General features: G+C 44.0%; 1 protein-coding gene across 3 annotated transcripts in view; it reads left to right on the top strand.

Annotated features, from left to right (window-relative positions):
* Tuft1 (tuftelin 1) overlaps window positions 1-20436 on the top strand; it is a 43132-nt gene that overhangs the window by 15938 nt on the left and 6758 nt on the right. For 2 of the 3 annotated variants that reach the window (XM_034501121.2, XM_076932864.1), the window contains exons 2-9: window positions 2100-2174; window positions 2511-2612; window positions 6029-6115; window positions 6812-6901; window positions 8921-8986; window positions 13451-13564; window positions 18293-18421; window positions 18968-19062. In XM_034501121.2, the coding sequence (XP_034357012.1) occupies window positions 2100-2174; window positions 2511-2612; window positions 6029-6115; window positions 6812-6901; window positions 8921-8986; window positions 13451-13564; window positions 18293-18421; window positions 18968-19062 (758 nt within the window). The remainder of the gene's footprint in view (window positions 1-2099; window positions 2175-2510; window positions 2613-6028; window positions 6116-6811; window positions 6902-8920; window positions 8987-13450; window positions 13565-18292; window positions 18422-18967; window positions 19063-20436) is intronic. The other variant, XM_034501122.2, reaches the window with a different exon arrangement.

Here is a 20436-nt window from a genome sequence, read left to right as displayed (position 1 = left end):
ACCAACATGGTGACACACAGCTGTCTGTAACTTCAATTCCAGGTGATTTGATGCCCTCTTCTGGCCTCCAAGGGCACTGCACACACTGCACACAGATGGTGAAATGCATATCTGTAAGAAAAGCACTCATACACATAAAATTTTTAAAAAATCTTTAAAAGCAAGACAAACAAACAAAAAAATACCTCCTAGAACAGGGAAGACATGCTTGCCATGCAATCACGAGAACCTGAGTTTGATTCTTTTTTTTTTTTTTTTTTTTTGGTTTTTTGAGACAGGGTTTCTCTGTGTAGCCTTGGCTGTCCTGGAACTCACTCGGTAGACCAGGCTGGCCTCGAACTCAGAAATCCGCCTGTCTCTGCCTCCCAAGTGCTGGGATTAAAGGCTTGCACCACCACTGCCCGGCGAGTTTGATTCTTGATGGCAGTACATGCCTGTAATCCCAGTGCTAGAGTCTGGGGACAGGAGGATTCGGAGGTGCTCTGCTGGCTTGCCAGCCTAGTCAAATTGGTGACCTCCAGGTTCAGTGTACCTTTGTCTCAAAAAATAAGGGGGACTCAGGCAGATCCCCGTGACTTCAAGGACAGCCTGCTCTAAATAGTGAGTTTTAGGACAACTAGGGCTACATGGTAAGACTGTGCCAAAAAACGGGGGCGGGCAGCAGTTGAGGAAATTACCTGACATTGGCCTTGAACTTTCAAATGCATAAACACACACACACACACACACACACACACACACCACTGCTAATTATTCATCTGTTTATGTGTTTGTGGGTGAGAGTATGTTCATATGTGGAGGTTAGAGGACAATTTGCAGGAATTGGTTCTCTCCTTTTACCATGGAGATCATGGGGATTGAGTTAGGTCTCCATGCTTGGTGATAAGAGCCTTTACATGCTGACCAATCTTTCTGGGTCTGCCAATCTGTTTCTTTCTTTTTAAAGTATCTTTTATTTTTATTTATTTAATTTATTTATTTTGAGACAGGGTCTCACTCCAGCTAGCTCTGTGGCCTGGAACTTGCTATGTAGACCCATCTGACATCAAACTCCAATCTATCTGCTTGTGTCTCCGATACTAGTTAAGGACACTTTCATCCCTGGGTGCCCAGCACACCCACCTTCTGAGGTTTGGGGTGCAGTCAAGTGGTAGAGTGCTGACATAGTCAAGCAGTCTGGGTTCCATCTCCTCCTCCCACCCTCTCGCTGCAGTGTCTGGCACTCACGCTGTCACACTGTGACTGTTCAAACCCTTATTTTTTCCCATTGGAACTGAGTCTCAGAATGTCTAAGTCCCTTGTGCATCCTAAATCCCTAGCCTACTTTTCTCTCACTTTTGTTTTCCTCTTTAAGTTTTTAGTTGGCCCCATAGGTTTTTAATCTACTGTAAATTAGGAAAGAAACTCTCCTTCATCCTGTGAAATCAGGTAATCTCAGAATCAATACCTGTTATCCTGCCTTCTGTTATCTGAACAACTTCTGTATGGCTAATAGAGGCTCAGTCGGATTCGGGCTTTTGTCTCTTTGTTTTCTGTTTGCTTGTTTTGTCTTTGTGGACACATCTCACTTGTGTTACTCCAGACTGGCCTTGAATCGACGATCTTCCTGCCTCAGCCTGGCTGGTTGTCAGGAGTAGAAGAAATTGTGGTGTCACGAGCCAAGTACATTAGTGCACACCAGTAGTCTCATCGCTGACAAAGTGGGGACAGGGAAATCAGCAGTTCAGGGCCATCTTGGGCAACATGAGACCCAGGCTCCAAACAAAAAACTACTGGCTTGGAGATGGCAGTCTAGGGATAATTTCTCTGTCTGAGGAAGAATAATCTATGTCCTATGTTCTTGTGATCTGATAATCAAGGTTTATCCCAGGAGCCACATGGAGCTATGGGCTTTTATAGTCATTCTCAGGTATGTGGACAGAGGCCTGTTAGAGACCTACCAATACTCAGGGTGACCTGATACTGGACAAGCTGAGAACACTTCTTGGGACTATCTTTGAATAGGGATAGACAGGCCTGCTGAAGAGAACACTTTGGCTGGTTGTTCTTGTGGGCTTCAAAGGTTAAGGGGTCACTGTTGCTGTTGTTGTCATTACTAGGGCAGCGTGGACATTCTCAGGCTGACTCTCCAGAGTGAACTGACAGGAGATGAACTTGAGCACATAGCTCAGAAGGTATCAAGGTGTCTGTTGGGGGCGAGGCCTCCTTTCAGCCAGTTCTTTCTTGCTGCTGATCCCTCAACCTAGTGTTGCTACAAGCCTGAGAGCATCTCCTTTCAGACACACCCAGCTAGCTCAGCCTCATGCTTTGGGAAGTGGGAGACACCACCACTAAAATGAAAGCTAACCCAAGTTTTCTACTAACATTCCCTGTCCTGTGTCCTTATTGCTGTGTGGCTGTGCTTGGAGGGGAAAGAAGTCAGACTGAAGCTTTTTGTAGGTCTCGAGGTGTGGCAGGAGGTCCTTGTTGCTGTGTGGTTTCTGAGTCACTTCTCTCTGTCTCTCTGGCAGGCGGGCAGGAAGACCTATGCCATGGTGTCTGGCCACTCCTCAGGTCATTCACTGGCTTCAGAACTGGTGGAGTCCCATGATGGCCATGAAGAGATCATTAAGGTGAGCTCAGTCCACTTTCCCTTTTCTTTCTGCTTTCCCCTGCAGCTACACAAAGGGAGCTGCTCATTGACAGCCTGTAGATGGGAAGGAACGGATGGGGATGGGGGTGGTGCTAGCTCCTGCTCTTCTTCAGGGATTTTAACACCCAAAGTCCAGAGCCTGTAGTGAGTGATTTTGACTGAACCTGGCTCCAGGCATGGGGATGAACAGTTTTCCTTTATTTTTAAAAAATAACTTTAGAGGAGCTGGAGAGATAGCTCAGTGGTTAAGCGATTACTGCTCTTGCCGAGGACCTGAGTTGGGTTCCTAGCAACGATATTAAGTGGCTCAAAACTGCCTGTAACTTCAGCACCAAGAGATCTGATGCTCTCTTCTAGCCTCCCTGGGCAACTGCACTCATGTGCACAGTCTCCTGTACAGACATAAATACATACACATAATTAAAAATTTAAAAATTTGTGGATAGAGAAATGACTTAGAGATTAAGAGCACTGGTGGCTCTTCCAAAGGACCTGGGTTCAATTCCCAGAACCTACATGGCAGCTTACCACCGTATGTAACTCCAGTTCCAGATGATCTAATGTCCTCTTCTGGTCTCATAGGGCACCTGACACATGTATACAGAAAAATGCTGGCAAAACCCCAGTATGCATATAAATAAAAAATAATTTTTCAACTAAAAATAACTTTAGAATATTTGGTTAGATAATTTACATATGACACAGTGAACTCAATTAAAACAGTCAGTGGTTTTTACTATAGCCATTGAGTTGTTCAAACATCATCACTTTAAATTCCAAGGGTTTTGCTTTCTTTTCTTTTGTTTTTAATTAAAGACCAGGTCTATGTAATCCAGTTTTGTCTCAGATTCGCAGTATTTTGCTTTTGCCTTCTGAGTTCTGGAACTTCAGATATGTACCACCAGGCCTGGCTTCAGTTCAGAAACATCTCCAGTTGTTTCTCCAGCTCCGGCAGCAACTTAATGTCTTCCTGGGCTTGCCTATTTTAGCTTCTTCTGTATATGGAATCAGTAACATGTGACCCATTTTCTTCAGTTTGTTTCCTTCTTAAAAATGTCTATTTTTAATTACTATGTTGGTTGTATGTGCTCATGGGACTCAGTGCAACCTCCCATGCATGTGCTCAGTGCAACCTCCCATGCATGTGCTCAGCGTATTTTTATGCTTGTAGCAGTAATTCTTCTAATCTGCCCGTTACTCTATGACAGTGCCATCCTGATTAGTGATTACTGTAATTTTGTAGCTAATTTTGAAATTGTCCTTTAAGGTTTTTTTGTTGGTGCTCAGGGTTCGGAACATACCTCTATGAACTTAAAGCTCAGTTTACCAGTTTTTGCTAATAAGCCAGCTTGAGGGGATGGAGAGATGGCTCAGTGGTTAAGAGAACTGGTTGTTCTTGCAGAGGACTAGGGTTTGGTTCTCTGTGCCCATAGTGGCTCACAACCATTTGAAACTCCAATTCCAGGGAAGCCAACACCTTCCTCTGACTTCATAGGCATGTGGTGCACATACATACATGAAGACAAAACATTTATACACATAAAATAAGTAAATATCTTTTTAAAAGGAGCCGGCTAGAGTTTTAATAGGAATGTGTTGAATCTGTTGGTCAGTTTTGGGAGGGATTACTGTCTGAGTCTTCCTGTCCAGAAAGATAGGATAAACTATGAAGTTAATTTTTTTAAGTCTTTCTTTCTTTCTTTCTTTCTTTCTTTCTTTCTTTCTTTCATTCCAATAACTAGTTTGTAAATTTCAAAATAGAAAACTTAATTTTGTTATTTAAAAATATTTATTTTAGATTTATTTGTTTATTTTATTCTTTGTGCACAAGTGTTTTGCTCCATGTGTGTACCATGTGCATACTGGCCTGGTGCCCACGTTTATCAGACGAGGGCATCAGGATCCCCTGGAACCGGAACTACAGATGGCTTTGAGTTGCCATATGGGTGCTGGGAACCAAACCTTGGTCCTCTGCAAGAACAAGTGTTGTTAACTGTTTATCCATTTTTCTAGCCCCTCATTTTGCTATATTCTTGATATAAGTAAGGTCTGACATTATAGGATAGGCTAGATTGGAACTTGCTCTGTGAGGTTGGCCTCAACTTTCAATTCTCCAGCCTTCTGCCTCCCAAGTGCTGGGTTTAAAGACATGTGCCACCATACCCAGTGTTGGAATCTATTATTATTTTTAAGATAGGATTTCACTTTGTAGTTCAGACTACCCTAGAACCCCTACCTCAACTTCCCAAGTGATAGGATTACAAGTGTGAACTCCCACACCCAGCTGTAAATGAAATTTTATTTATTAGGTATTTATTTGTGTGAGCATTTGTCAGTGCAAGTGTATGTGGATGCATGTACTTCTGTACCTGCACACATATGCAAACTCCAGAAGAGGCCATTGGGTGTCACTGTCTGCCTTTTCTTTTGAGTCAGGGGTCTCTCCTTAAACCTAAGGCCTGTGTGTTCTTAGCTAAACTGGAAGCCAGTAAGCCCTGGTGATGTTCCTGTCTGTCCCAGCTTGGAGCTGGGGTCACAGGTACTTGTGGGGAAGCCAGCTTGTTACCTTGGTGCTAGCGTCTGAACTCTCTTCCTCATGGTTTCAGAGAAGTGCTCCTAACCATTGAATGGCCATCTCTCCAGCCCCTGTAAATGAGATGTCATCTTTGGATTGCTAATTGCTAGAATATAGGGAGACAACTAGTTGCACATTGAGTTAGTATCTTTTAACCTTGCTGCTCTAGAGTTGTCATCTGTGGGGTTTCTTGGCTGTTCTGTCTTCAAGGTTACACCATCTACAAATAGGAATTGTTTACTTCTTCCTTCCCAAACTGAATACCTTTAATTACTTTATTTACTTTCTGTACTCAAAGTAATTGCATGCCTTTTGAAGAAGACAGTGCTACCCCATAATCTAGTAGAGTAGCCATTGTAAACATCTTACTGTATGCCCTCTTAGAAATACATGTGTACTGTTTTTTTTTAAAAGGAAAATCAAATTGTGATAGTATACTCTGTTCTGTCATCTCCTCCCACACTTATGACACATTGTAACATCTTCTGTGTCTATATCTGGCATTTTACTGGTTGCATAATATTCCATTGAAGACTTCCTAACAGAGATGTTTCTTTAGCTGGAAAATGCTGAAGTGCGCTGAGCAGAGCATTATGTCCCTCTCTCTATTGGTGGTAGTGCTTATCTTGCATGAGTGAAGCCTGCATTTGGCCCCAGCACTGCTACTCAGAAATAATAGGAATAATAGGAATCCATTTTTAACTCTGCTAGGCTGAATCACCAGGTAGTCTCACCTGGTAAATTGGTGGGAACAGTATGTTCCTTCCTCCTGGGTATGGGACTATGTGTTTCTTAACTAAACAGTGTCATCCTTACTGCAGGTGTACTTGAAAGGGAGATCTGGAGACAAGATGATCCACGAGAAGAACATCAGCCAGCTGAAGAGTGAGGTCCAGTACATCCAGGAGGTGTGGACCCTTTTCCTTGGAGGGAATACCTAGATTCCATGAACCTTAGATTTTCAGAGCTACCTTCTTTTATGGGTTCTGATGGTTTTCCTTCTGTTCCTTTTTATGTCACTGAAGTGCCCCCATGCCCTCCTATGTGCCAAATTGTATTTATTTCTGTATTTCTATTTTTTTGTTTGTTTTTTGAGACAATCTCTCTATGGAGTCATGGCTATCCTGGGACTCTGTGCAGACTGTGGTGGCCTTGACCTCATAGAGATCTGATTGCCTCTGTCAAAAAGCATTTTTGACCTTTTCAATCTCATCTATTAATCAACAAATAATTAAGTATCCTGTATCTAACTAACTCTATGATCTGTTTGGTCTTAATCCCAACTTCCCCAGTCTTTCCCAGCCCCTGCCTGGCTTACACTTCTCCATAGAGCTTACCTCTGGATTCCATACTACACATCTTATTTGTCTTTTGTGTCATGTCTTTTCAACTAGCATGTCAGCACTGCTAGAGGAGGGGATTAATTTATCTTGTTTGTACAAGAGAGGTTGGGTTGTAACCCCATTGAACACAATTCAAATTCTCTGTCTGCAGCCACTGTGTAGAACCCTGCCAGACTGAGAATAGAATGGGTTAGGGAAGTGACCCGAAGGTTGTTTACTTTTCCTGCCCTGAATCTCAAGTGTCTGGCCTTCTTTCCCCAGGCTAGGAACTGCCTGCAGAAGCTCCGGGAGGATATCAGTAGCAAGCTTGACAGGAGTCCAGGAGACCCTTTGCATCAGCAGGAGATACAGGTACTGTGGAATGGTGCTGACTATCAAGACATGGTCAGGGCGAGTGTACCAGGGATCCGGTTTCCTGAGAATTCTCAGAGGTGGTCTTCCCAGCACATAGCCGTAGACAATCAGCTATGGATTCAAACTTCTTGTAAATTGATCTTGCTGAACTTGGGTGAACCTAAGTAAAATGGAAGTCTTTTTTTTTAAAAAATAAAGATTTTTGTTTGTGTGTTTACTTCATTTCATCTATCAATCTCTATCTATCAATCTGTCTTTCATCTTCTATTGAGACAGGTCTTTCTATGTAGCTCTAGCTATCCTAGAAGTTACTATGTAAACCATGATGGCTTCTAACTCACAGAGATCCACCTGCTTCTGCCTCTCAAGTGCTGGGATTAAAGGTGTACACCACCACACCCAGCTAATATTTATTATTTTTATTTTATGTGTATGAATGGTTCCCTGCCTGTGTTTAGGTACCATGCATGTACCCAGTATCCCAGGAGGCCAAAGGAGTGTTAGATCTCTGGAACTGACATCACAGATGGTTATCAGCTGCCGTATGGGTGCTGGGAACCAAAGTCAGGTCGTCTGTAAGTGTTGCTACGTCTTCAGTCCAAAACTGGAAGTCTTGATCCAGTCTGAGTCTGTCTCAGCCCTGGGCTGGTAAACTCCTTAGGGGTTCACCATTCTGCCCCTGTGTTCCTAGCCTGGTCTAGGATGTAGGATGTGGAAGCATCAACAGTGTATGAACAAACATTGTATAAATGTTCTCGGAGAGGGTAGTGTGGAATTACAGCTTTTTCAAAGTTCCAGGAAAGGAATGTTCTCAGAAGTAGGGCAATGTCTTCTTGACCTCTCACTTGGGCTCCTGAGATCAGACTTCTGTCTCCTTTGTTTGCCTTTTGGTCTTTTCTCCAGAAACCCCCTCCCTGTTCTGAAGAAAATAGTGGCCTAGTAGCTGGTGCCAGATGGGTTCCTTGTTGTCTTGACTGGGTTTTGAGTTGTGATTATTTCCAAATTTATTTTGCTTTAGTTGAAGCAGCACTATGGAGGCCAGTTGTCACACCTGTCTGGTGGGAGGCACCATAACATTTTGTGCACAGTTAGAGTCAGGCCACGAAGCCCAGGCCTCTTGTTGGCACATATAGCAGTCGTCATGTGGTAAACGGTCTGGCTTTGGGTCAAATAGGATCGTAGCAAAAGCTTCTTCCTTTCTTGATTTATGCTTAGTCAAAACTTGTCAGGATCCCCAACCGCAAAGAGAGCATAGTGTTGTTTATGGCAGGTGGCGGCTTGTACTCCTGGGAGGGCTTTAGCCTGAGATGTGTTTCATCCACCCCACAGGTTATAGCTCCCTCAAGGCCATTTTCCAATCCTCTTCTGTTTTCTCATGGAGCAGTGGAAATCTATCTTTCTCCCTTGCTCTTCTCTTCTGTTTGTCCCCATTCCACCTCTTTCCTGCCTCCTCCTTCTTTCCCTCCTTTCCCCCCTTCTCTTTCCCTATAAGATTAAAAATGTTTTCACTTTTATTTTGCATATGAGTGAGCACACATGTAAATGTGTATGTGCATGCACTTATGCCACAACACACATGTGGATGTCAGAGACAACTTCGGGAGTCAAGCTTTCTCCTCTGCCAGGTGGGTTCTGGGAATTGGACTCAGGTTGTCAGATTTGGTGGCAAGTGCCTCTGGGCCAGCTCATTAGTCTGTACGATTTGACATCTTAGAAATATAATGCTTCCAGGGCTGGTGAGATGGCTCAGCGGTTAAAAGCACTGACTGCTCTTCTGGAGGTCATGAGTTCAAATCCCAGCAACCACATGGTGGCTCACAACTATCTGTAATGAGATCTGATGCCCTCTTATGGGGTGTCTGAAGACAGCTACAGTGTACTTACACATAATAAATAAATAAAAACCTTTGAGCCTGAGTGAGAGGGAGAAGGGAAGGGGAAAAAAAGAAATGCTTCAAAATTATTTGCTTGGTTAAGTTGTTGTTTTAACTCCTGACTTTATTTTTCTTTAAACAGGTGGTACTAGAAAAGCCGAATGGCTTTAGTCAGAGTCCTATGTCTCTGTACAGCGGCCCACCTGAGGTAGGTAACACGGAAGAGACCATGGGAGCAATGCTTAACTTACTGCAGGCGCCATCCTCCGTTCCCTGGCCATCCTGCCTCGTACTTATTTGGTATAAAAAGTAAACAACCAAGACAGAAAAGGCCAAAAATACCCTAAGCTATCTGCTTAGAAGCAACTACTGTTGGTAGGTGGATCCTCTTATAGCAGCGTCTCTGATTGGCTACCACTTGGATGAGCCCTCAAGAGCTTTAAAAGCCGTTGATACCTTGGTCCCTTCCCCGGAGACATGGAATAACTGTTCCGAGGTGTGGTTTGAGCATGAGGACTTTTTTTTTTTTTTTTTTTTTTTTTTTAATGTTCATGAGTATTTTGCCAGTGTGTGTGTGTGTGTGTATCATGTATGCCCCTCGGAGGGTGGAAGAGGGTGTTGGATCCCCTGGAATTAGTGTTTCCAACAGTTGTGAACCCATCATGTAGATGCTGGGAGCTGAACTTGGATCCTCTAGGGGGCCAGGAAGAACTCTTAACTGCTAAGCCATCTCTGTAGCCCAGCATTAGGATTTTTTAAAAGCTCATTAGATGATTCTAATATTTATCCAAAGTCTAGTACCATTGTTTTCTATGCACAGATACTTATTTAAATGTGCTTATTAAACACACCATATGTGTACGCACAACTGAGGGTCATGTTAAGCACAGTTTTGTTTACTTTCCCTCTTGTATGCTATGCAAGCACTTTTATTCCTGAGGCATATCCCCAGACACCCGTTTTTTTTATTTAAATCTTTTATTTTTTTAATTTAATTTATTTTATTTTAGAGTCAGAGTCTCTCTATATACTGCTAGTTATCCTGGAACTCACCATGTAGACCAGGCTGGCCTGGAACTAACAAGAAATCCTTCTGCCTCTGCTTTCAGAGTGCTGGGATTAAAGGTGTGTACCACCACGCCCAACCTCATTTAAGTTTTATATCTGTTAGCTTCTTAGAGCTTCATTCTTTGGGTGTGTTTTTTAAAAATGACCTTATATGATTAAATAGTAAGATATATTAACTGTAGAAAATCTTGGAAATTTAGAAACACAGAAAAGTAAAACAAGAAAATGCAACAGTTTTAGTCTCCAGGTCAGTTACAGGCAGCAGCTTGTAGACAGCCTGAGCCTGAGGGACTGCCACTGAGGAGGGAAAGCCAGAGTCCTGACTAGAGGCAGAAAGACTCCAGGACAGAGAGTGAAGGAAAGATGCAGGATAGTACACATTTCAGACGTGAGTGTAGGGTATCAGGAAAAGTGAGAGGCTTGGGAGAAAGACAGCACACATGGAAGGACAGGCTTCCCCAGCAGGCGATCAACCTAGGTGTCTTTACAGTGGCAGCTGGTGATCTTGTGGCTTTCTAAATTACATTGTTCAAAGGACATAATTTACAACACATTTTGAAGACTAAGCAAAACTTTTTTAAAAATTAAGTAAAATACATAAGGTAGTTTATTTCTTGTCTTAAAGAATTTCTTTTTGTAAATGAAGTCAGGTAGGTTAAAACATTGTTTTTATACATATTTATTGTGTGTGTGCACTCGAGTGTGTGTACATGTATGTGTGCATGAGCATTTGAATGCCCCCACATGTGTGTGAAGGTCAGAAGACAGCTTAAGGGAAATGGGTCCCTCCTACCATGTGAGTTCCAGGCATCAAGTGCAATGAGATTTGGTCACAAATCCATTTATCCACTGAGCCATTCCATCACCCTAGACGGTGGTTTTATGAGGTATATTGTCTGGGTTGGGATGAGAGAGGAGCAATACTATGGTCACGTTTACAAATATTTGGCAAAGTAAGCTGAGATCACTTGTTACTTTTAGTATCCTGTTTAACTGCCTCTTAGGAAAGTGAGGGTCTCTATAGTCACTCTTGGCTTTATCAGTGCTGTTCACCCGTTATCTCCCAGCTGGATTCCAGAATGAGGTGTTTTCTTCTTGAGATTGCACCTCATACCACATCTCTCTGTCTCCTGTTTCTTTGGTGGGTGGCTTTTTGTTTGTTTGTTTTTGTTTTGTTTTTGAGAGGCTCTGTTTGCTTGGTGCTGAGGACTGTAATTATGGCCTCTACCACTAAACTACACACCCAGCCCCAAGGCCAATTTTTTGGGGTTGGGTGTTTTTGGCTCTCATTTGTAGAACTGAATCACACCTTTTGATTAGTCACAGTGTGTCATGGTTCATCAAGGCCTCTCACTGGTCAGACTGTTTTTTTCTTCTTTTCCCACTAACTATAAAATACTTAATATGTATGACTTTAAATATGACTATAAAGTATTTTAACTTTATATGATGGACTTATATATTTTTCCTATTTTTTAAAAATAATTTTTTTTCTCAAAATACGCTTTAGGGTATATGTGCATTACTGTATGTATGAAATCTGGTTTGTAGAGTCACACATGATGGTACATGCCTATAATCTCAGGACTTGAGAGACTGAGGTGAGAGGATCAATGTCAATTTGAAGCCTAGTTTGTTATTTGTTTCTTTCACATGTACTTTTATAACCTCCTCCTCCATCCCCCCCCACCCCCCCAATCTCTGTAGTACTGAGAATTAAAGCCCAGGGCCTTATACATGTTAAGCAAACAGTCTGCTACTTAGCTGAACCTCTGACATATTTTAATTAATGAAAAAAGTCATCATGTCATTAAAAGGGTCTTATGTGAAGACTAGTTGAAATAAATGTGTCAGAGATATATGCAGGATCCTCTTGCAGTATTTTTCCTTGGCCTAGGTGCTTGAGCAATGCTGGAGAGGAACTGACAAGATAGCATAATTAAGGTCCAGACTTTGGTGGTTCCAGTCACATGCTTGATGCTAAACGTGTAGCTTGGATTGTTCCTTTTCCACAGAACACCATATTTGGCAAATAAGTTGTTGGTAATAAATTATAGTAACACCTGGCAATGTCTGCCTAGATTTTCTTACAAGCTCCAAACTGTACCAGATATTGTCTTCCCAACTTTGGACATAGCCTATGAGATCTGGCAGGGTGAGGAGTCTTCCCCATTTCATACATGTAGAACTGGAGGCCCACGGGAGCCAGGAAGAATCCAAAGGCTGGGAAGCGTCTCCCTCCACCCAGCTGAGAGTTCTGTGCTAAGGTGAAGATCTTGCCACTTCCCACTATGCAAGACCCAGTGTCTGTGCCAGACTCTCAGGGAGTTATGCAGTGGTTCATGCCTTTGCAGCAAAAATGAGAGCGAGACCCTACACGTCTGCTCAGCCCTTACCAGCAGCCCACGGTTGGGTGTGTCTGGGAGGGACAGCTAGCAGTCGCCTCAGTGAGAGACTCCCTTTTCATCACATCAGATCCCTGCCTTAATGCCTTTGCTCTAAACTCGTCTATCCAGCAGCAGCCCTATATATGCTGATCCTATGTGAGGTGTGAAAAAACAAAAGATGTGCCTTTGGGCTTTGGGGCTGCTGCCCTCCGTGTGATGGGAGCCAACTAGCCACTGTCCTTGGGGAGCCTAAATAAAAGGGAGGCAAGGCCGTTTCTCTCAGCTCTAAAATGAAACTGGGATGGTAGTTCATACCTTTAATTCTAGCAAAGGAAGTCTGATGGCCACAAATTTGAGGCCAGACTGGGACTATGTATAATGAGTTCCAGACCAACCTGGGCTAGAGAATGACTTGTGTCAAAACAACAAAGACGAAATCTAATCTCGAGGAAGGCACGGCATGCCCATAAAGATAGCACATGCACACACACATACATGCATGTGCACACACACAGAGAAGTCATCCACTGAGCCACTGAGATGGTCAGGTAAGAGTGCCTATGGCTAAGTTTGGGTTTGTCCTTGACACCCAAAAGGTGGAAGGAGAGAACTACCGCCAGCAAGTGGTCTTCTGACCTCCATAGGTGTTTTGTGTCACACACACACACACACACCACCACCACCACCACCACCACCACCACCCCCAACACACAAAATAAATGTAAAAATGTTTTAAAAGAAACCATTCCTGGCCAGTGGTAGTGGTGCACACCTTTAATCCCAGCACTCAGGAGGTGGAGGCAGGTGGATCACTGTGAGTTTCAGGCCAGCCTGGTCTACAGAGTGAGTTCTAGAACAGCCAGGCCTACACAGAGAAACCCTGTCTCAATCCCCCGCCCCCCTCCAAAAAAAGGAGAAACCATTCCCTTGATGTATTTAAAAGTTACTGTGTCCTAAATAGTTGAGTTTTCTGAGACTGGCCAAGTCCCTTAGTGATTAAGGGAGACTGTGTGTGTGTGTGTGTGTGTGTGTGTGTGTGTGTGTGTGTGTGTGTGTGTGTTTTGGTTGCTTTTCCTTATGTGATGCTAATTCTTTTGTGACGGTGATTCCCATAGATAGTCCAAATTCCATTGTGGCAGATGGGTTGGCGGGGACATTCTCTTACTAAGTCGTATAGATATGGCAGCTTTCCCTTTCTGTCTCTGCTCTGGTTCTAGGTGGACCCTAGCATGAGTGAAGATGTTGAGAGCTTGAAGAAGACCGTGCAGGAATTGCTTGCCAAACTTCAGGAGGCTGAGCAGCGACACCAGTCAGACCGTGTGGCTTTTGAGGTAAGATTTGTCATCTGGAGAGAGGGTGCCCTGAGGGACTGGCTCCTGGATGGAAGGCCAGTGACTTTTTCAGCATGGACTTCATTTATCTGGTGGATGCCAGCCTACAGGAAATGCAGTGCTGCGAAGCCTTGCTCACTTGCCTGCCTCTGGTTTCCTTAGATGTTAAAGTGTTTGCTGTCCAAATCTGGCGAAAACTCATGTCTTTCTTTCCTCTGCGGTGCTGAGGACAGAACTGCCTGTGCCTTGTGCATGTTAGGCCATGCTCTACCACTGAGCATGCCTAGTCCTTGAAGGTTAGATCTTGAGTCTCTGTTCCACTGAAGTTGACTAGTTCTAGTCTAGGAAAGCAGATAATTGAGAAGTCACTGCTGTGTCCCATAATAAGAATCATGGGGTCAAAGTTTCCTTGTGGGCAGGGACCATTGCTATCATAAAGCTCCAGTGCCTGGTATAATACACGCTTAAGGTAAGTATTTCATAAATGTGGACTGAGTGAATAAATTTGTCTTGTCAAGAAATAATTGTGCCAGTGGACACAAAGGGCCTTGTCACCTTAATTATTATTATAGTCAGTTTTAGATTTTATTTATTTTATGTGTATGGCTGTTTGGTCTGCATGTGTGTGTATCACTTACACGCTTGGTGCTTGAGAAGGTCAGAAGTGGGCATTAGATCCCCTGGAACTGGAGTTCTAGATGGTTGTGAACTGCCTCATGGGTGATGGGAATCAAACTTGAGCCCTCTGGAAGAGCATCCCTGAGCCATCTTCAGCCCCTATTGTTGTTTTTGAGACAGGCTGTCCTATAGCTTTGAAAATTTCCTGATTCTCTACCTTTCCAACTGCTGTATTATAGGAGTGTGTCATTATGCCTGGCTTGATTTTTGTGTGTATAGGGGGAGAGGGGGACTGTCCTGGAGATCAAATGCATACTAGGCAGACACACTGCCAGTGAGCTAAGCTACATTTCTAGTCCTATAGCTGATTTTGTTTAAAAAAAATTCATTCATTCATTCATTCATCTGTGTGGTGGGTAGCGGACACTTCTATGGCATGCACATGGAGGTCAGAGGACAGTTTATAGGAGTCATTTCTCTCCTTCCTCCATGGGGCTCCTGGAGATTGAACTCAGGTCATCACATTTGGTGGCAGTACCCTGCTGAGCCATCTTACTAGTCCGATTTTTTCCCTCCAGTAATCTAGATTGTTTTAGAAGAATTTTTAAAAAATCGATAAATATAAATTCCCTATCTATTAAGGACATTCAAGGAAAAAAAAGTGTGCAAGTCTTTAGTTCACTGTGGAAAATCCTTTGGGTATAAAATGAAGTGTAGTATAGAGGGAATTCTGGCATTTTGGTTTCATTAAAAACACAGAAATATAAGAATATGATTTTTGTTTTAATCTCAGGTGTGGGGTATGGAGCAGCTTCAGATGGTTCACAGAAGCTCACTGTGATTTGCCTTGTGCTCTAGCAGGGGCATGATTTTGCCAGCTTCAGATAGTTTCTACAATTGTGTGATGTTTGGAATTCTGGGGACTTTTCAGGGGTACATAAATGCTAGGCTCCCGAGAGGCATCGGTTGCTGATTGTTAGTTACTGTTTGTTGCTATTGGTTGCTGTCGGTTGTGGTTTGCTAAGTAGTTGTGCACAGAGAAGAAACAAGAAATTAGATATTCTGACAGGGAAGCTCAAACTTGCCCCCAAGGAACTCTGCATGCACCTGCCCAGGAGCTATCTGGATTCAAGAATGAAACAACACACACACACACACACACACACACACACACACACACACACACACACACGGCAGTTAATTTTAAAATGCCTTGCCTAGCTCAAAGGGTGGGCAGTTCTAACCTTCCTGAGGCTATCACACATTTCCTTCCTGCAATCCTGGTTTAATGTTCTCTAATTCTATATTGTATCTTTGTTGCCCTAGCTCCTTCTGGGCAGCTCCCTGGTCTTTACTGCCCAAGATGCTTCTGGGCAGCCTTTCCGGGGTCCACATTCCTTCTCACCTACATTTTGGATGATTTTTCTTCTGCAGCTCTAAAGTTGATCTCTCTCCTTCTGAATCATGGTGATTCTTCTCTCCTTCCTCTTCCCAGTTCCTAGTCCACACCAATCTCAAGGTCTTGCCTCAGTCTACCTGCCCAGCCATTGGCCATTGGCTTTTTATTGATTGATCAAAAATTGGGAACAAGGACCGTTAGCGTTTGGACATGCAGATTCCTGATTTGGGGAGCCGAATTAATTCAAAGCACTAGAACCAACTTCCAACAAAAACAAAGTAGTCTAACAATAATATTGCCCCCTTTTCAACCTCTACTTTATTCAGGGATTTCTTTTTTTTCCTCTCTATCCTTTTTTCTCTCTTATCAAGTTTTAGGGGGTTGAAAGATTGGAAGAAGAAAGAAGAACCCATCAAGTAGAAAAAACTAACTACAGTGCACTGAGCAATTTTCTGTCTGTTCTGCATGCCGTTAGAACAATAACCCTTCTATTATTGTTCACTCACAAATAAAATATGTTATGATAGGATTATATTCCTCTCAGGCCCACTGGGATTTCATAGAAGGAGGATGGCCAGCCTGAATTATTTTTTGTGGAACTGAAAAGTTTTTTTTTTTTTTTTTCCATTGTGAATGGGTGGTGTGTCGCAGTGCATGTGTGGAGTTGAGTTTCTCCTTTCTGGAATGGGTTCTTTCCTTCCACCGAATGTCTCCTGGACATCAAACTCAGGTCCCTAGGCTTGCTGGCAAGTACCTTTACTTGTGGGTCCATCTTACTGACCCTAAACAAGAGGATTTTTGAGAGGAAGATGGAGGATGAAGAACAAAAGTGAGAATATGAGCTGTCCTGAGGAAACAGCCTATGACACAGCTTCCCTGAGAGCTGTTGGACCCACATCTGGATTGTGTGAGGCTGTGTGTGAGCACTATCTTCAGTGGGTAGAAGAGGGAGCTAGGCTTTGCTTTTCTTGGTGCTCTGTTTTTAAGCACACTTTCCTATTATGCATAGTTTGACTTGGGACAATTTTAAGACCAGTTTGTGAGCAAAGCAGCTGTTTAGTAAAGATGTTCCCAGTCCCTTTTCCATGACATAGTTTAGTCTGGTTATTTATGTACCAATTCCATGATCACCTATTTCTTCTGTTCTCTGCAAAAGCTACAAGGAGAGGAGACTGAAGCTGCAGCCCCGAGCAGGGTTAGGGTAGGGTGTTGGAAGCTTTGGGAAGTTGTAACATTCCAGACACACTTGTCACTTCTGACTGCATGTGGTGGAGCCAGCTGCTCCCAAGGAAGAGCTGCCTGAACATAAGTACAGGCAAAAGGCCGGATCACAGCCACCACAGTTTGGGATAGTGGGACTGTTCTTTACCCACCTGCAGCAGGTGCCCTTTGGTCAGGCTCTTCCTCTGTGGGCAGGGCAGGATGAGCACAGAGGAGTCTGCCTTTGTTTGGGGGGGGGGGTGCATGTTAGGTTTTTTATGTTTGTTTTTTGCATCTCTGTGATTCTAATTGGAGATTTAGATCAAGGTTTTGTTAGCTCTGATATGGCAAACATCAGCCTGCATGTAGTGTTTATGTACTGAAATGAGAACCCTTTCCTGTCCAGGAAGCTGGCCCATTTTAGGCTAATACATATTATTGAGGTTGTCTCCTAACCTCTCCTGATGAATAAGATTGTCCAGTCTGGTTTTTTGAATCTGGGGGTATGAAGGGCAAGATTGACAATTATCATAAATATTGCCTTTCATTAAGCATGGCTTCCTGTTCTGCTGGCTACCTGCTGATGGGGGATTTGCAGTGAATTTGCTTGGCTAGGGCAGGTGCATTGTGTGGACAGGTCCCATCATACTTTTTTTGTATCAAAAATCGGGGCTTTTTCTGCCCCAATTCTGAGATTGGAAATAGCCAGACAAACTGGCTGCTTTCTGTCATCCAGGCCTTCCAGACCTTATCTGGATTCTCTTTTACCCAGTAATGAGGTATCTGGGGTGAGTAGGAAGCAGAGAAATGGATGGCGATGTACCCTGGTGGTAGCGTAGGCTCTGTCATTCCCTAGCTTTATTTGTGATGGGGAGAAATAGTACTCATTTAGTACCAGTTCCACCGAGACCTGTCAAGCAATTGTGGCTCTTTGGAAGTGTGGAAGGACCCAAGGCCTGTCTGCCATGAACTTGCACTGTGCTCATGAGTGCACCAAACCTGAGAAGAGCCTTCCCAGGGCTAGGAGGATGCTTAGGTGGGATATCTGTGGATCTGAAGGATAAACAGGCATTGGTGAGATGGAAGTGTATGCTAAAGGACAGATGCTGCCTGCTGCAGCACCTCGTGCAGGCGCTGTGCTGGCCTTGGCGTGGAGGGGGCAGAGCGGGGAAGTGAAAAGATGGGAGTGCATCTCCTAGGTTATTTGCTTTTGACTAGCAGGGAAGCCACAGCATTGAGTTAAGCTTGTCACCCCTGGGAGGGTCGTGGAGGTGTTCTAAGATGTCAACCAGGGGATCTTGATGAACTGTGTGCCAGTTGGCCTTGGAGATGAAGTTAGTTTGTTAGGTTAGTCTCCACTCCAGTCCTGATGGGATGAGAAGTGACAGTGTGCTCAGTGTAGTCGCTTCCTTTGTCCATCCTGCCCTAAAGCCATCCCAGGTTCCCTTTTGAAGATTTATCTGTGTTTGCCTTTTTCCTTTCACCGTTGAACACACCCTTCTGCATTATAGGTTACACTTAGCCGGTATCAGCGAGAAGCAGAACAGAGTAATGTGGCCCTTCAGAGAGAAGAGGACAGAGTGGAACAGAAAGCGGCAGAAATCGGGGAGCTGCAGAGGCGCTTGCTGGGGATGGAGGCGGTAATGGTGGTGATGATCTGGTTTCAGAGTCCAGCCCCGGGGCAAGAAGGGACCCAAGGCTTCTTTCCCTAATAGCTCCAAAAGTATCCCTTCCTAGCAGCCATGTACATCCATTCTGATACCTTCCAGCGCTTTAAGAATGGAAGGTCTATCATCCAGCCTCAGTCTCCTGCTGCAGTGAGAACTATTCCCACCTTAGACTTGTTCTTACATAGATGCCCCTCTGGGTTTCTGAAGACTCTTCTGAGTCGCCAGCCACTCCACATGTTTCATCCAGGATTGGCCAGAGGTTGGCAGGTAGGCTTGCACAATGCAGGACCAAGTTCTCCCTCAGGCAGCTGGGTGAGGCTGGGAAGTTTCTGTATGCTGAGAGTGGGAAGGGCTATTCCCTGACAGGGGAGGCCGCCCATCAAACCAGCCTGGCCTGCTGTTCTTTGGCAACAGTCCCAGGCCCAGTAGCAGCCAAGCCCCTGTTCAGGTACCCATTTCACCCCAAGGTGTTGATGTCTGTTCTTGCTACAGGCCTTTTTATTTTGTCTCGCCCAGGAGCATCAGGTCTTACTGGTGAAAGTTAGGGAAGGAGAGATGGCCCTAGAAGAGCTTCGGATCAAGAATGCTGACTGTCAAGCAGAAAGAGAAAAGTAAGAGCCTTGTTCACTGTAAAGCTGGGTGTAGGGAAGAGAGGGCGGGCTATGTGCCCTCTGGAAGGAAGCTGGTGCTGATGCCAGATCTTCCAGTTCTAACTCAGTATACTTGCATAGGGTGGAGCCCCACCCAGACAGATACTGTTCAGAGGGCTGCCTTCTTTTTTTTTTTTTTTTTTTTTTAAAGATTTTATTATATATGAGTACACTGTAGCTATCTTCAGACACACCAGAAGAGGGCATCAGATCTCATTACAGATGGTTGTGAGCCACCATGTGGTTGCTGGGATTTGAACTCAGGACCTCTGGAAGTGCAGTCAGTGCTCTTAACCAATGAGCCATCTCTCCAGCCCCCGAGGGCTGCCTTCTTTAGGGAGCTCATTTAATATGGGCGCAATGATCTAAAGAAAAGGATTTATAAGGTCAGGTAGAGCCGAGGAAGCATGGGCTGTCACAGCTCTCAAGGCAAGAGGGCTCGCTGGACGTGTCTCTGTTTCTTACTCCTAAAGTAGCAATACTGGAAGTTCTGAAGTCATGTAATTTCTCCAGTCTTTTGGAGACAGAATGAATAACTCCATGGGGACTTTGTGCTGCTCTAAGCAGTTCAGGTCCTCAGAGTCCCATAGGGCATTGCTGAGTGTATTTATCTACTAGGTTAGAGGGTGTGGCAAATCTCCTCTGAGGAGAGGACATCACTGGGACCCTCAGAGCAGAGACTGCCTCCTGAAAGTTCAGCACCAAAAAAGATGTTGACAGGCCATGGTGGCAAATGCCTATAATCTCAGCACTTAGAAGGCTAAGGCAGGAGGATTGCTATGAGTTCAGGGCCAGCTTGTACTACAGAGTGAAACAGATTGCGATCTTTCTGGATGCAGTAGTGGTAGTCTGTACCTATTATTCCAGGGACCCAGGAGGCAGAGGCAGGACCATGAGTTGCCTCCTTGCAACTTAGCAACAGTTTGTCTCAAAAATAAATAAACAACAAACAAATAGTTTAATCTCAGTAAACCCCAGTGGGTCTTATCATCATTCTATCAGTGATCTTTCTCACATTTAGTAGACATTCCCTGAAGGCTCAGGGTCTGTCTCCAGAGGGCATTTTCTCTTCTTTAGGACAACACAGGTTTGACCTTCCCAGCATGAAAGTATGGCATCTTTTATTTGCAGCCTCCTTTCTAGTTTGATGTCACATCTAAGTAAAAGAACGGTTGGAGCTGGGAATGCTGGTTTATGCCTTTAATCCCAGCACCCAGGAAGTAGAGGCAGGTCGGTCTCTATGAATTTTAGGCTAACCTGGTCTACAGGCAAGATCTAGGCCGTTCAGGGCTACAGAGTAAGACCCTACCTCAAAGGAAAAAAAACAAAAACCAG

This window comes from Arvicanthis niloticus, chromosome 4, assembly GCF_011762505.2.
Source record: "Arvicanthis niloticus isolate mArvNil1 chromosome 4, mArvNil1.pat.X, whole genome shotgun sequence".
In the NCBI taxonomy this organism is placed as follows: domain Eukaryota; kingdom Metazoa; phylum Chordata; class Mammalia; order Rodentia; family Muridae; genus Arvicanthis; species Arvicanthis niloticus.
Note: the sequence above shows the minus strand (reverse complement) of the source record. Positions and strands in the feature narration are given on the sequence as shown.